The 17,498-nt window shown below is 42.3% G+C and overlaps 1 protein-coding gene across 1 annotated transcript; it reads right to left on the minus strand.

The window, feature by feature from the left end:
- Positions 1–3,369: 3,369 nt before the first annotated feature.
- LOC118714531 (GTPase IMAP family member 7) lies at positions 3,370–11,293 on the minus strand (the record flags this gene model as incomplete). The annotated part of the gene is given in 5 exon segments (XM_036429921.2): positions 3,370–3,978; positions 3,981–4,371; positions 4,373–4,400; positions 4,403–4,804; positions 11,287–11,293. Coding segments are annotated over 5 exon segments (939 nt in total), but the record flags the coding sequence as incomplete, so codon positions are not given.
- Between the last annotated feature and the right edge of the window lie 6,205 nt (positions 11,294–17,498).

The following is a 17,498-nucleotide window of genomic DNA, read 5'->3' on the forward strand; positions in this document are numbered from 1 at the left end:
GGTACAAAAGGCAACTGCCAACCCTGATGGCCCCTGAGGGCTTCTCCATATCCCCCAATCCTGAGGAGCAATTGTAGCAGCAGCAGCTGCTCACACCTGCTGACAACGCCAGCCCCACAAGCACCTGCTGCTGGCACCAGGCCCCGGTTTCTCAGCACCATCAGTGGATGGGAGCACTGGCAGCAGGAGTGGGGGTGCTGGCAAACATGGTACCACGGCATGGTGGCAGGGGTTAGGCAGGGGCACAGAGGATGAGCCGAGACCCACCCCTGTGTCAACCACAGCCTCGAGGCCCACAGTTCCTTTAAGGTGCACAAATTCTTGCACTGGGCTCCTAGTTTATAAATAAACACATCTTTTCTAAAATGTATTGAACCACTCCTTCCTTGCCTCAAAGGAATTTTTCATATATCACTGCCTATGAAATGCTATCACCTGATAACTCCTTTTCTTTTATTCAAATAAATAAGTTTTCCCACCTATTTAATTGCCTGTGATACTTGATTTGTGAGCATTTTTAGACCCTTACTCACATTAGCACACTTGATGGCCTCTGTGTTTTACAAGAGAATAAAGCTGGGGCTAAATGGGATGCTGGCCTCTCTGACAGAGAGACAGTGCCCCAGCCTGCAAGCCCATCTTCATTTTATAGCCAGATTCCAAGAGTCAAATAAGGGCAGGGGTCAATATGTTTACAATGTTCTTGTGGGTTTTGAATCTACTCAGTTCCATGCACCTGATCAAGCTTTGTTTATTTGCTACACTTCTTGCAGCCCATATTACTCAGCCACATGGTACCACAGGTTCAGACCAGAAGGTCAAGCTTAGAACTTTAGCCTTTGACTATAATTGTGTCATGAGAGATTCATGCACTCTCATTAGTCCAAGGCTTGAACCTGTCCAAAGGCTGTAGCCACTGTCCACAAGAAACACTAGAGGGAATTTTTTTAAAGATCAGGGGATTTCTGAAAGACAAAGGAGAGTGATTATCATTAAGATTTCTCAGTTAGGATTCTAGCAGCAGAGATGTCTCAATCTAATTAGGTAATTGGGAGAGAGTCAACTGCATGGTTTCCTATAATCCTCAGACTCAGGGATGCAAGTGACAAAGTAGACTGCTGGCCACAGTGAGGAAATTACACCCTAACCCTAAGGGGGCGAGGCCTGGAACCCACACCTTAGAGAAGGTGTGATCTTCAACTAGCATTGCAGGTGGTCAGAGCTAAATTTGCAGGGAGAGAGACAAGAGAACAAACACCCAGACTTGCTTTGCAACCCAGAAGAGATCTCCTGCTTGGACTTCCCATTGGCAGAAGTCAAGCATAAGTCAGAGAGCCAGAGATCCCACTGGTGTTGTTAGATAGCACAAGGGTCAAAATGTATGGGCCATTCTTACTAAATGCTACACTTATTAAACATTAAATTTATGAGACCAGCTGGAAACAAGATGAGCTTGATAAGAGCTCAACAAGACAAATGTAGCCAACAAAAAAAGAAAGAAAGAAAGAAAGAAAGAAAGAAAGAAAGAAAGAAAGAGAGAGAGAGAGAGAGAGAGAGAGAGAGAGAGAGAGAGAGGAAGGAAGGAAGGAAGGAAGGAAGGAAGGAAGGAAGGAAGGAAGGAAGGAAGGAAGGAAGGAAGGAAGGAAGGTATAATTGACCACAAATAGTGTAAAGAATGTATAAGCCTTTCTCTCTGGGGAGACAGAGCTTTTGATATGAATCCCCTGTCTCCTTAACTTGCTACAAGTAAATAAAACTACCCTGTGACAACCATGTCTCCTTCTGGAATAGGACACCCCAAGTGGAGAAGCCCTTGAGTTTAGTAACAATATGATCCACATAGATCAGCCTCCTGGGACAAAGAGCCAGGTTGAAGGAGGGCAAAGCCTGGATCTACAGATGCAAATGAAAAATATTTAGCACATTAGATATTTTTAAGTTATAGTCAGGGACATTTTAGGACGGTATCTAAAAAAGAAGAGAGAACATCAAGAAGAGAATTTAGGAACTTACAAACATCCACGTGTTACCAGACAGGTACTGGCCCATAGTGTGTGAGTTCTTGACTTGGTGTAGGAAAGAGGATGCTCATTAAAGCTGGGGACAGTGAAATAAAAGAAGGGTTTAGGATAGAAGAAGCAACAGCAGAGAGCCTAGGTGAGGCTGCTTTGGCTCTAGAAATATTATAGGAAAGAAGTGAGCCAAGGTGGGACTGCTTCAGCTCAGTGGGAAGTCAGGGAAAAGGGGCCTTGGAGACAGGATCAGGAGCTGAGGCTGGGTGCCACTGCCCACTGCTCCCCTGGTTGCACGTCCCTCATGGGGATCCACAGAGTTTAGGGAGAAATAAAAAGTTCATGCCTGGTATAGGGCATGGGCTTGTGCAAGAGCGAGTTTTTGTCTTGAGAACATTTTATCCGTTTCTTTCCAATCAGCTTCCCAGGTGCATTTTTAATATGCTGATGCATTAAGATAAGTGCATAGCCTAAACCGGTTTGGCTCAGTGATAGAGAATTGGTCTGTGGACTGAAAGGTCCCAGGTTTGATTCTGGTCAGGGGCATGTACCTTTGGTGTGCAAGAGGCAGCTGGTCAGTGTTTCTCTCTCTTCAACGTTTCTAGCTCTCTATCTCTCTCTCTTCCTCTCTGTAAAAAATCAATAAAAATTTTTAAAAAGATGCATCAAGGTAAGTGTATAGGGGAGTTTTGGATTATTCTTTTGTCTGTTTCACTGCATTATTTTACCTTAATTGTGCCTGGCTTTGATGTGGTTTTTGATATTTTTCCCTGACTTCATCTGCCCTTGGGTTTAGCTGGCACAAATGGCATGAATTGGGTCTTTGTGCTCTACTTCCCAGACCATTCTGATTAAAGCTATGTATTCTCTGGTTAGGGAGGAGATGTATAAACCATTTGCTCCCAAGTGCCCCTGGTTGGGGAAGATAAGATTTTGTGATTAACAAACTGGCTATAAGCTGCCCATCTTCTCATCTCAGTTTTCTTATTCCATTCATCCAGGAATTTTCCTAGCTTCTTACTCTCCTGCCTCACGTGGACCACAGAATCATCTTGCTGGAGATACCAACTGCTTCACTAACAAGGTGCACGCAGATATGGACTGAAAAAATGTGCGTGCTAACACTTGAAACATGAAGGATTTCTGATTTGAATTTTCCTAAATTGAGTCTGTGAACTCTTAATAAAATAAAATATTATTGCCTGATTATGCCAATTCTGTAACTTCTTCCATTTGTTAGCATTGTGGGTATTGGTGGTGAATGAGCAGGGAAAATGCTGGTGGCTATTATCACAGCATAACAAACCATCCCAAAGTCTAGTAGTTTAAATCAACGAATTTATTTTTCTCATGAATCTGCAATCTGGGCAGGATGAAGTGGGGGTGGCCGATATTTGCTCTTTGCTGCTTAGTCAGAGGTGGCTCAGTTGGCAGCTGGAGAATCTGCTTCCATGTTGCCTCACTTGCATGGCTGTCAAGTTGGTTCTGCTGGAAGATGAAAGACCAGCCAGGGGAGTGGGCCAGTGACTTCAAGTCCTCTTCACATGGCCTCTCAATGGGCAACTGGGGCTTCCTCACCACATGGTTGCCAAGTGCCAAGCCCACAAACCCTAGGGAACAAAGAGGCATTTTTCCTATCTCACTTTTGAAGTCACAACCACACACTGGTTGTCAAAGCAGTCACAAAGTCCATTGAATTTCAAGTTAGGGGATAAACCCTATAATTCAACAGAAGGAAAAATAAACTCAGATTACAAGAAGAATGGGTGGGATAGAATACATTGTTGTAGTCATCTTTGGAAAATACAATTAACCACATTAACAAATCATACTAAATTAAGAAATAAAATTTACATTATTTTTGAAACATATCCCATATTTTTGAAAGTATATTCCAAATCCAATTAACAACATCTTTAAGTATATTTATTTCAGCTTCCTCCTTAATATTTTTAGTTTTTTCATTATAGTCCTCCAATCAGAATATTTTTTTCTTCTTTCCATTTCTTCCGCTGATATTTTTCCCTTAGCACATTGCTCTTCAATTTGTTTATTTTCTTTCTGTAATTGATCAGCATAGAATTTCTTCAAGGCCTCTTCCTGAGGTTGCAGCTTTCCCCCTATTTCCATTGTTAACTTGTAGATGGCATCAGAAAAGTGAGCCCCTCCATTATCCTGTACCACTTCCTCTATCAGCTCCACCAGCTCCTGCAGTTGAGCTTCCTTCTCAGCCTCATCACTTGGCTTGTTATTAAAGGCACAGCAGCGGTTCCCACACTCCTCGATGATACTTTTCAGGTTTACCTCTGATTCTTTTATAAACTTATGCAGTGGCTGATCTCCCAATTCTTCTTTGCGTGAACAAGATGATCATGTGCTTCATGGCTGGCTCCCAAAGAAGTTCTTGATCAATGCAACTGTTTTCTGCTCCTCTTCCGTGTAGCGGCCCAGTTGTAGAACTAGGATGATAGCCTGGGGCCCAGGGTAGGTCAAGAGGGCACACTCGGTGATATGCTCACAGGCAGTCTTCAGTGTCTCGTCGGTGTCAAAGAGCCCTGGGGTGTCTACTACAAAAAGTTCCCTACCCTTCCAGTGTCGGATTACTCTTTGACATTTCTTGGTAACAGCGTAAGGAGCAATTTTAGATTCAAATGCTTTTCTCCCAAGGATGCTGTTTCCTGTTGCACTTTTTCCACTTCCAGTTTTCCCCACCAGAACAATCCTCAGAGTGTTGTCCTGACAGGCCAGCCATCTTCTTTCAAGAGACTCTGGGGTGCAGGTACCAACAGGACCTCAAGGAAAGGAAAGAGAAGGGAAAAGGATACTTTGGTAAGTGGGGACCATTCTCAAACCTATTTTCTGTGTTCTTTTCCTCCATGAAAATTTGTAGTCATCTATTACTCATCTGGAGAAAATAATAAAGCAGAGTTTTCCCACAAAAGATTACAATGTCCAGGTGCTTTTACAGGAGAATTCACTGAAACATCTACAACAGCTGATCATCTCAATATTATGTAAAATATTCCTAATCATATATAAAAAAAAGAAGAAGAAATCTTTCAATTCTTTTATGAATCAAGTGTGATGTTGGTTCTAAAGGCTAACAGAGATTTGACCAATAAATAAAGCTATAGACCTATTTCATTTAGAAATATTCATACCAAAATTTATTGTTACAACACATCTTATTAATAGATGAAGTAGAAAATTACCTAGTGTAGTCAAGACATTTGACTGAATTAAAATCTGACCCATGTTTAAAGCATTTTATACATTTGAATTATAGATAATTATCTAACATGATCTTATATAAGTATAAATTTAAATTTTTTATCATAACTCTTTCCCGTAGTTGAGAAAGAGTGGATTATAAAGTTAAAAATAATGAGTTACAAAGTTTTCGGATGAAGAAAAAGTAGACATTTCTCTAGCATTATTTATAGTAGAGGCCTGACACACAAAATTTGTGCACTGAGTGAGGAGTCTCTCAGCCCAGCCTGCACCCTCTTGCAGTCAGGGGACCCTTGGGGGATGTCCGCCCACCTGCTCACTGCTCCTTATCCTTTGATGTGTTGTTTCTTAGCATTACTACGGAGGCAAGAGAGGCTCTCGCCACCTCTGCTACGCTCACCAGCCAAGAGTCCAGCTTCTGGCTGAGAGCGGGCACTCCCCTTGCGGGAGCACAGTCACCACCAATTGGCAGCTCCTGCATTGACCATCTGTCTCCTGGCTACCAATGCACGTCATATCAACCAGTCATTCCACTGATAGTTCCACTGTTTAGTCGATTTACATATTAGGCTTTGATTATACAGGACTAGAGGCCCGGTGCATGAAATTTATGCCCAGGGGTGTGTGTCCCTCAGCTCATCCTGCACTCTCTCCAATCTGGGACCCCTCCAGGAATTTTGGGACTAAATGGGCAGTCGGACATCCCTCTCACAATCTAGGACTGCTGGATTCCAACTGCTCGAATGCCTGCCTTCCTGATTGCCCCTAACTGCTCCTGCCTGCCAGCCTGATTACCCCCTAACTAATCCCCTGCTAACCTGATTGATGTCTAACTGCTCCCCTGCCAGCCTGTTTTCCCTCAATTTTCCTCATCTGCCAGCCTGGTCATCCCTAACTGCCCTACTCTGCAGGTTATATCCCTCCCAACTGTCCTTCCCTACTGACCTGATTACCCACAACTGCCCTCCCCTCCTGGCCATCTTGTGTTCACATGGTGCCAGGACCTTTGACCACATGGGGGCAGCCATCTTGTGTGTTGAAGTAATGGTCAATTTGCATATTACTCTTTTATTAGATAGGATAGAGGCCTGGTGCAAGGGTGGGGGCCAGCTGCTTTGCCCTGAAGATTGTTCCAGATCAGGATGGGAGTTCCCTTGGGGCATGGGGGAGCCTGGGTGAGGGGCCTGTGGTGGTTTGTAGGCTGACCATGCCCCCTGGTGACCTTAGCGAAATCCCTTGTATCTGTGATTTATGTATCTTCTACAGTTGAAACTTTGTAGCTTGGAGCTGAGCCAAGACTGCTGCTCACTCCATGGTGGCAGCCATTTCTGTTGGGATTTATTTATCTTCTTTCATTGAAACTTTGTAGCCTTAAGTGTAGGCCAAAACAGGCCAAGGCTGCAGAGCTTGGCTTCCTCCATTGCCAGGGCAACCATAGTTTCCTGCTCTCTCCAGCTCCATGGCTGAAGCCATTTTTGTTGTGATTTATTTATATTCTATCATTGAAACTTTGTACCATTGAGTGGAGGCCTGGCTAGTCAGGGTGTACAGAAAGCTTGGATTCCTCTATCGCTGGGGAAACTCAAGGCTCCCTTTCTCTGAGGCGGCAGTCATCTTTGTTGGGTTAGTTTGCACACTCGCTCCTGATTGGCTGGTGGGGTGTGGCTGGTGGGAGTGGCTTGTGGGTGTAGTGGAGTGATGATTAATTTGCATATTATTCTTTTATTAGATAGGATAACTATAAAATTAAAATTTTTGTCATCACCATTTTTTTTAGGCAGGTGAAATATAGTGGATTATAAACTTCATTTGAATGAAGAAAAAAAGAAAGTTATTCAGCACCATGAAGAAAAGGAACAAGGAGGAAGGGATAGCTCTGCCTGGAGTCAAGCATTGTAATTTCTATGATTACAGAAGTGTGATATTTTTGTACCAAGAGAGACTGGTGAACCAAAAACAGAAAATTCAGAAACAGACCAAATTAATCATTCCTTATTCATTTATATTCAATTCAATTACACTATATTACAGTTAGATTCAAATGGCAGTATACCACATCAAAGGGGCCAAAGATGATGCAATAAAGCAATTTTAGGGTAATCATATAATCATACAGAAAAAAGATAAAATTGCATCCATTGCTTCATGCCATTCAAATTGCAAGCAGATTACAAGTTGAAATAAAAGAAAATCATGGATACATTATTTGTAACCTGGAGGTAAGGAAACTATTTCTAAGATTTGAAATAAAGTAAGGAAAAAATTAATAAGTGTGATTACATAAAAATATCACAGATAATGTGGAACAAAAGACACCTTAGAAAAATTAAAACAAAAAATGTCAAATTAGTGAAAATAATATTTTTCAGCTTACAACAAATGGGATAAATGCTCCTGCTATACTCAGAAAATTAAAAAGTATAGAAACCAAATACTAGGAACTTGTTAAAATATGAAGTGAGAGATGGGAATAAATATTCAGAGAAAAATGAATTTAAATGTACTTTGAATATATCAAAAGACATTAACATACACTCAGAGAAAAATAAAAAAAAATAAAATCAATTGAATATTAATTAAATTACACCTCTATTTCTGAAGTGAGATACTATTTAACTCCTCCATGTTTGGCAAAAATTCAATGTTTGCTAGCATAATCTGTTGGCAAAGGTATGAGGGAAACAGGTCCTCTCCTGCATGGCTGGTGAGAATGGAAAACCAGTCCAAACCCTACAGAAGGGAAGTCAGCACTATGCTGCCAATGTACATATGCATTTTCTCATTCATTGTCAATTTTCCATTTTAATATTTATTCCTTAACTACACTGAGAAAAATACAGAAAAATGACACATCATGCTGCTTATTGCATCATTATTTGTATTAGCAAAAGACCAAAAACCTATCAAATGCCTATCAGTGGACTCTGGTTGTATTACCTAAGATATAGTCACACAGTGAAGGACTATCCAACTGTGAAAAGGAATGCGTCTCTCTATACTAGCATGGAAAGAGAGGTCTCCAGGATACATCATTAAGGGGGGGGCGTGGGGGGGGCAGTGAAGAAAAGCAAAGTAAAGAAAAAAATGTAAAGTTTACCTACGATTTCTCCAATAAAAAAGAATGTGCACTACATATATAAAATATAATACATATCTTTGTCTTATATATGAAAAGGCAATACCAGGATACTCTAAAAACTAAACCAACAAAAATTTACTTACATGAGAATGGGAGAAGCAGGGTGGAGATGATAGGGACAGAAGCTGAAAACTGGATGCCTTTGTTACACTAAGATTTTATAGATATGATATTGAAACCATATAGGTAGTTTACATAATTATACAAGGAAAATTATATTTTTAAGTACTAAAAGCAAATGGCAAACATTTCTGATTTTATATTGTGGAGTGAGTGAACCATATAAGGAATTGGTCCAAGACACTGAAAAAAGCAATACTTTCATTGTCCATATTTAATGGCATTAACTTAAATTTTTTAAAATAACCTGAAAAAATATGAAATTATTTTCAGAAATTCTATTCTTGTTTTTGTGTGAGTGTGTGTATGTGTGCACGCACACAATTTTGGAGTCCATTTAACGGCATAGAGATAATAATGAACTCAGTGACAATGACCACCCTCAGTACCTGGAGTGTGGTTTTCAAATGCCATTTACCACCAAAACATTAGGGTTTTATAAACTACTGATTCTAGGAATAGGCAGAGTTGTAAACAAGAAAGCCAGGATAGCTGAAACTGGTTTGGCTCAGTGGATAGAGCCTCAGCCCGCAGACTGAAGGGTCCCGGGTTCGATTCCGGTCAAAGGCATGTATCTTGATTGAGGGCACATCCCCAGTAGGGGGTGTGCAAGAGGCAGCTGATTGATAATTCTCTCTCATCGATGTTTCTAACTTTCTATCCTTCTCTCTTTCTCTCTGTAAAAAATCAATAAAATATATATTTAAAAAAAAAAAAGAAAGAAAGAAAGTCAACATAGTCTCAAAAATCACTGGGATCTTATGGAAAGGACTTAAGAGTCAATCTCAAGAAAATGCAACTGGACATTTTTGTGAGCATCAATAATAACTCTAATGAATCAAAATATATCAGATATCTTAAAATACATGAGTTCATAACAAGTCCTTGTGCTTAAAATAGTCAATCACTTCCTGGGGAATGTGTTAGGAAAGCATTTCATTGTTATGAACATCGACAAATAAAAAAGGAAATGGAGCATTTATTTTGTCTTTCAGATACAACTGTACCTCATGGAAATAAGAGAATGGTTGGAGGGAACTTTCATTTTATAGGATTTTTCCATCTAATAAATAAGGGAAGAATGATAGAATTTGATATCATTACTTCTGTCCCTTAATGAAATTTAGGCTATCATTAACATCAATTAATGCCAAAGAAAGACAACCAAAGATTATGTGCTTTCAAAGGGAACTTTACAGCTGAACCTATGATGTATTCCCAATAAATAGTCAAACCTGAGTCAGAGCAAGCCTCTCCTTAAATAATTTCACCCAAAACACTGGAACTAGAAGAGCAGGTGAAATGACACCATGAGAATGTTAATCAACAAAATGCAAATTGCACCATTCCTTTGGAAAAAAGACTTCCTCTAGAAGGAAACAGAGAAGATGAGAAAGCTATATATTAAATTAAATATAAGAGAAACCAAACAATTGCAATTTATGAATCTTAATAGGATCCAATTTCAAACAGTTTTTGTTTGTTGACAATCAGGGAAATCTGAAGACAACTGTTAACTTTGTAAAAAAATTCTGTTTGCTTTTTTAAGTCTGATTATGATCATATTTTTAAATGGCTTCAAATATGTACTGGTAAAATGAAACAATGATATTTGCTTCAAAATAATGTGGTGTGGCTGGGGAGTGGTGAGTATATAGAATCTATACACTATTAGTGTAACTATATTGTCATCACTTAATAATTGTGGAAGCTTGGTCTAGGTACATGAAAGTTCCTTTTAATGTTCATTTATCTTTGAGTAAATTAACATTTTTCAACAATAAAAAATTGATGTATGTAATATAACCACTGCTGACATTCTAAAGTAAGCACTCTGATAATTTTTTGTACATTATCTCACCTACTCCCCTATAATAGCCTGCAAAAAGCTAATTTTATTATTCTAACTTTTTAAATAAAGACATTGATGTGGCTTGAAAATGCTGAAACACTTGCCCAAGGTCACAGTGCTAACAGGTATTGGGCAGAACAGCATCAAATTCAAAGTCTGTCTTCCCTCCTAACCACTGCACACAATGGCCTCCTTCAGTGTCTTCTCAGAATTCTAAAATTACATCGAATCAGAGCTAGATCAAGAGAGGACAGGGAGGAGAGTCCACACTCTTTCCAGAACAGAACACTTTAGGAAACCTGTAACTAGGGCCATTGAGTGGAGGGTTTCATATACATTGTTCTTGAAGAATAGCCAAACCTTTATGGCTATTGACATAGACATAGACATCCCCTCCTCACCTCACATGTCACACTACTCAGATTAGAGTTTCTCTCTGCTAAATGATGGAAAGGATTCAGAAAACTGCAGTGCAGATTTCCTATGACCTTAGTGACATGGGTAACCCTTAGGATCACCACATTCCCTGGGATCCTGCTCCTATTCAGTAAAAAGAGGAAGTTAGACAGGTCAGTCTTTATATTGCCTTCAAGCTCTAAAGACCTGCCTTGGGGACACTCATTTTCTGTCCAGGGAAAAGGAAGGCTTGCCAGGCAGCCCTCAGTGTTTTTCAGAGCAGCAAATGCATGAAGGTGCACCAGTCAGCACAAATGTGTCCTGTTCAGTATGAGACATGTAGCATTGTGCTAATAACACTCCTGACTCCCCACCCTGCCCTCCTTCACTACCCTCAGACAGTATCCCCCCTTACTGTGCCTCGGGCACAGAACCTGGTCCTTCCTGGGACAAGAACCCACACCATGAACACTCACTCCATGGACCTACTGCCCAAACAACCCTAGTGCTCAGGGCTGCTTCTCAGCCAGACTCACCTTCTTTTCAACCAGTTGGTGAATTCTCAGATTTTCGCCAGACACTCTTCCAGCTGGTGCTTTTGTTTTAACTGTGAAGAAAAATTGTTCACACCCTCTGAAATCATAGAGGCAGAAAGCAATAGATTGGGTGGAGCCAGTGGAGGAACTGTTTGCTTTTAAAGAGACAGTAATATTTCTCCTAATTTAGTGGGTGCTTTCCAATTTCCAAGTTGAAATGTTTTCCTTCTGTGCTTGTTCTTGTACCAAAATTACCAAAGCTACATTTGGTGTTTTTGGTTATAGTAGTGGATCCAAAGGCCCTTATTAAAGTACCTAAATCTTTAAAAAACAAACAAACACACACACACGCACACACACACACACACACACACACACACACACACACAAATAAACACACAAACAAACAAACAGGTACAAGTGTCCTTCACCTTCCCTGGTGAAGTGGGAGACTGTGAGGTCATCTGGAAGAAGAAAGTTGAACATGGGGCTTAGAATATTCTCGGATCTTGCTAGTGATGGGTTTTGATCCTACTCTTTCAGAAGGGTCTCAAGCTACTCATTCAGAAATTAACAAAACTCAGATATACAAAGACAAAGGGGTATAAACCATTGGGAGCAATGTAGAAAATAGGAAAGAGAGGCCTGTGGAAAGTCTTCCAATGATCACAATCTCTCTGTTTTGTTTATTTATTTCTTTGTTTCATATGGTTTTACATGGTTGAAAGTCTACATTACATGACACATAAAGATGCACCTAGAAAGTACTGTAGATGCAACCTTCCCTCCCAGCCTTTCTATCTTCTCCCACTCCAGCCCTGACAGAGGCAACTTATCTTAGATTTACCAGCGGATGGTTGCAAAAGGATTTAGAAATTACTTTCAGGTAAGAGGCAGACTATGGAATCCCTCATGGTTGACAAGATGTTCTATTGATAGTTGTGTGTTCCATCACCAAAAAAAAATTGAATTTTTTATTATACCCTAGGGGCCTGGTGCATAGATGTATGCATATTTTATATATATATATATTTTATTGATTTTTCTTACAGAGAGGAAGGGAGAGAGATAGAAAGCTAGAAACATCGATGAGAGAGAAACATTGACCAGCTGCCTCCTGCACACCCCCCACTGGAGATGTGCCCGCAACCAATGTACATGCCCTTGACCAGAATCGAACCCAGGACCTTTCAGTCCGCAGACCGACGCTCTACCGCTGAGCCAAACTGGCTTCGGCAGATGTACGCATATTGAAAGGAAATTAATTAGAAGAAGGCCAGGGAGTGATTGGGGAGACTGGCTTGCCAGGGAGGACCATAGGAGGGCTCCAGGACATGTCTGGCCATCTTTCCCAGTCCCAATGAGACAGACCCCAGCATAAAGCTAACCTACCAGACACAGTGTCTGTCGCCTGGTAGTCAGTGCATGTCATAGTGACTAGTCTAAGAATTGAATGGTCTGACACTTAGTATATTAGGTTTTTATATATATACTAGAGTCCCAATGCACAAAATTAATGCATGGGGGGCCAGGGGGTGACCCTCAGCCCAGCCTGCACCCTCTCCATTCTGGGACCCCTCCAAGGATGTCCAACTTCCCATTTAGGCCCAATCCCAGTAAAATAGGGCCTAAACAGGAAGTCGGAGATCCCTCTCACAATCCAGGACTACTGCCTCCCAACCGCTCACCTGCCTTCCTTCTTGATTGCCCCTACTTCTACCTGCCAGCCTGATCACCCACTAACCACTCCCCTGCAAGCCTGATTGATGCCTAACTGCTCCCCTGCCAGCCTGTTTGCCCCTAACTGCCTTCCCCTATAGGCTTGGTCACCTCTAACTGCCCTCCCCTGAAGACCTGGCCCCCACAACTGCCCTTCCTGCAGGCCAAGTCGCCCCCGACTTCTCTCCTCGGCCGGTCTGATCACCCCTAACTGCCCTCCCTTGCAGGCTTGATCACCCCCAACTGCCCTCCCTTGCAGGCCTGGTCCCTCCCCACTTCCCTCCTATGCTGGCCATCTTGTGACTGCCATCTTGTGTCCACATGAGGCAGTCATCCTGTGTGTTGGAGTAGTGGTTAATTTGCATATTATTCTTTTATTAGATAGGATAGAGCAGTGTTTTTCAACCTTTTTTGGGCAAAGGCACACTTGTTTCATGAAAAAAATCACGAGGCACACCACCATTAGAAAATGTTAAAAAATTTAACTCTGTGCCTATATTGACTATATATAAAGTAATTCTCTTGAATAGGAATCAAATAAACACAAAGAAAGTATTTTATAATTACTTTATTATGAAATATTAAGTAAACAAAATAGTGAAAAATTATAAAATTCTTGTCTTGTCTGCACCTATGGCACACCAGGCAACATCTCGCGGCACACTAGTGTGCCGCGGAACAGCGGTTGAAAAACGCTGGGATAGAGGTCTGGTGCATGGGTGGGGGGGCCAGCTGGTTTTCCTTAAGATTGTCCTGGGTCAGGGTTCCCTTGGGACATGGGGTGGCCTGGGGAAAGATCCTGTGGTGGTTTGCAGGCCAGCCACACCCCTTAGCAACCCAAGTGGAGGTGTTAGTATCTGGGATTTATTTATCTTCTATAATTGAAATGTTGTAGCCTTGAGTGGAGTCAAGCCTCCTGCTCACTTCATGGCCACACCCATTTTTGTTGGGATTTATTTATCTTTTATCATTGAAAGTTTGTAGTCTGGAGTGGAGGCCTGGGCCCTCCAGGGCAGGTGGAAAGCTAGGCTTCCTCCATCTCTGGGGCAACTCAAGCCTCCTGCTCTCTCCAGCTCCATGGCTGCCACCATTTTTGTTGAGATTTATTTATCTTCTATCATTGAAACTTCGTAGTCTAGAGTGGAGCCCTCAGCCGGTCAGGACAAGCAGAAAGCTTGGCTTCCTCATCTCCAAGGGCAACTCAAACTTTCTGCTCTGTGGCTGTCAACATTTTTGTTGGGATTCATTTATCTTCTATCATTAAAACTTTGTAGCATTAAGTGGTGGCCTGGGCTGGCAAGGGCAGGTGGAAACCTTAGCTTCCTCCATTGCTAGGGAAACCCAAGCCTCCCTCCTGTTCTCTTTGTAGCCACAACCATCTTGGTTGGCTTTAATTGCACATTTGCTCCTGATTGTCTGGTGGGTGTGGCTTGTGGATGTAGCAGAGGTATGGTCAATTTGCATATTACTCTTTTATTAGATAGGCTTAGAGGCCCAGTGCACATATTTCATGCACTGGGGAGTGTGTCCCTCAGCCCCGTCTGCACCCTCTCCAATCTAGGACACCTCCAGGGATGTCTGACTGCCAGTTTAAGCCCAATCCTTGTAAACTGACAGTCAGACATCCCTGTCACAATCCAGAACTGTTGGCTCCCAACTGCTCACCTGTCTGCCTGCCTCATTGCCCATAACAACTTCTAATTTCCTCCTATCCACTCCCCTGTCAGCCTGATTGATATTTAATTGCTCCCCTGCTAGTCTGATCATCCCCAAATGCCATACCCTGCTGCCCTCCTTTGCTAGCCTATAACTGCCCTCCTTTGCCAGCCTGGTCACCACTAAGTTCCCTCCTCTACAGGCCTGGTTATGCCTAACTGCCCTCCCCTGCTGTCCTGGTTGCCACTAACAGCCTCCCCTGAAGGCCTGGTCACTTATAACTGGCTTCCCATGCAGGTCTGGTCTCCACTAACTACCCTCCACTGCAAGCCTGGTCACCCCAACTGCCCTCCACTGCTGGCCCAGTCACCGTTAACTTTCCTCCCTTGTCAGCCTGGATGTCCCTAACTGCCCTCCCCTTCCAGCCTGAATGGCCCTAACTGCCCTCCCCTGTAGGCCTGGTCACCCCTAACTACCCTCCCTTCAGGTTGGGTTCTCCCCAACTGCCCTCTCCTGCCAATCTGGTCACCCTAACTGCCCTCCCCTGCAGGCCTGGTTGTCCTTAACTGTCCTCCCCTGCATACCTGGTTACCCCTAATTGTCTTCCCCTGTAGGCCTGGTTGCCACTAACTACCCTCCCAGCTGACCTGGTCATCCTTAACTGTCCTCCCCTGCAGGCCTTGTTCCCCCCCCCCCCAACTGCTCTCTCCTGTAGGTCTGAATTCCACCTCCCCCCAACTGCCCTTCTCTGCAGGCCCAGTTGCCCCCAACTTCCCTCCTCTGCCAGCCTGGTCATTCCTAACTGCCCTCCCTGCAGGCTTGATTGCCCACAAATGCCCTTCCTTGTGGACCTGGTCCCTCCCAGCCATCTTGTGTCCACATGGGAACAGCCAACTTTTACCACATTGAGGCAGCCATCTTGTGTGTTGCAGTGATGGCCAGTTTGCATATTAATTTTTTATTAGATAGGATAGAGGCCTGGCAGGTTTGCCCTGAATGTTGTGTCCCCTCCACCATTGTCCTCTCCTGCAGGCCTGGATCCTCCAAACTGCCCACCCCTGCTGGTCATCTTGTGACAGTCATCTTGTGATAACCTGGGCATGGCCACATTGAGACCACATTGGAGGCAGCCATCTTGTGACCACATTGGAGTGGCCATCTTGCGACCAATAGAGGGGGCCACCTTCTGTGAGGGGTGATGGTCAATTTGAATATTACCTCTTTATTATATAGGAATTTCTTCACTAGATTGAGAAAGTGGATTAGTCAATGCTTAAGTTTGAGGGTCGGTACTAAGAGGACCAAATGTGCAAAAGAAATGGACAATGGGATTGCTATCCATGGAGGGAAGCAGATAGATTTGGAAATGATGGTGTAAGTGGCCATATTATTGGACCAATTATTGGTATTGATGACTTCGGTAACCTTGAAGGAACCCAATTAACAGTTTTGCTATTTTCAATAAAGACACAGATCAGGACCAGCTATGTAATTCACAAGATCTAACACAAAAAGAAAATACCTGTGTTTAAAAATCATGAAGAATTTCAAGATGACATTACAGAGCTTTAACACTCTAAGCACAAGTCCTTGAGAAACCTTACAAGTCACACATAGAGGAAGCCCACCTTCAGAGGCTGCATCTATATGAGTCCAGAGCAGAGCCAGAACTGAATCTCCTGCTCAAAATATCTCCTCCACTGCCCCACTTTCACTTCATTCTCCATTCCCTGAATGAAACTTGTCCTGCCAGAAGCTGCCTTTTACATTTTTTTTGGACAACTAATTCACACTCATAGGTCCCCAAAAGGAAAGAGGGATGTGGTTGAAATAGAATCCATAGATGCTATAGGGAATAGAATACAGTCTTGAATGGTCATAGCCCTGAGGTCCTTGGCCATGGAGGAACATCTGGAACACAGCTCCCACCCCTGTACCCTCTCTTAGAAGTGACCTCCCTCTAGGAGAATTTCGATAGAAGAAATGCTGCCTCATGTCTCTCCTGTGCTTTTCAGTTGGCCATGCTTCTCATCCTTAGGAGTTTCTTTTAACATCCAGCTCTGCTGTGAGCCATCTGTCTCTATGATGCTGGTCCCCACATGCAACTTCATGAAAATGCTCTCCCCACCTCCCAGGATGCTGCTTCTTCTACATACTCAGAAGGAAAGAGATGAATGTAGAGAAAGCCACCACTTCCTATTTTACATTTCCCTATTATTCTCCCCCCTCCCCCCCTACTCACCCCAACCCCTGCTTTATACTTTACATCATAGTCATACATGGCAATGTCAAAATATATAGATTTTTCAAGAGATTGGGAGTTTTTAAAATATATTTCTTTAATTTCTATCAAAATCTGTTTTGTAGAGTTCAAGGCTTTTTCTGCTGAAATGTTCTAGATAAATTCAAAGCTCAAAATTATTCAGCTTTCCAAAAATAATAACAGGGGGTGAAAGGAATAGTTTTTTAAACTGTCACTACACTTCCATACTGAATAATTAACTGAATAATATCAGTTGCCTATTGCTGCCATAACAAATTACCAAAAAATTATTCGTTTTTTCTGAGACAATGCAAATTAATTTTCTTAGTGTTCTAGAGGTCAGGAGCCTGAAATTAGTCTTATGCAGATAAAATGAATGTATCCTTGTGGCTGAAGGTATCTCCTGGAGAGTATCCATCACTTACCTTTTCCAGCTTCTAAAAAGCTTCCAGAATCCCTTGTTTTGTGATCACATCACTCCAATCTCTGCTGCCATCATCACATTGCCTTTGTCCTCCTTTGATCTTGCCTCACTCTTCTGAGAGGCTTTGTGATTACATGTAGGACCTACTCA

Source organism: Pipistrellus kuhlii, unplaced genomic scaffold (assembly GCF_014108245.1).
Source record: "Pipistrellus kuhlii isolate mPipKuh1 unplaced genomic scaffold, mPipKuh1.p scaffold_m20_p_10, whole genome shotgun sequence".
In the NCBI taxonomy this organism is placed as follows: Eukaryota; Metazoa; Chordata; class Mammalia; order Chiroptera; family Vespertilionidae; genus Pipistrellus; species Pipistrellus kuhlii.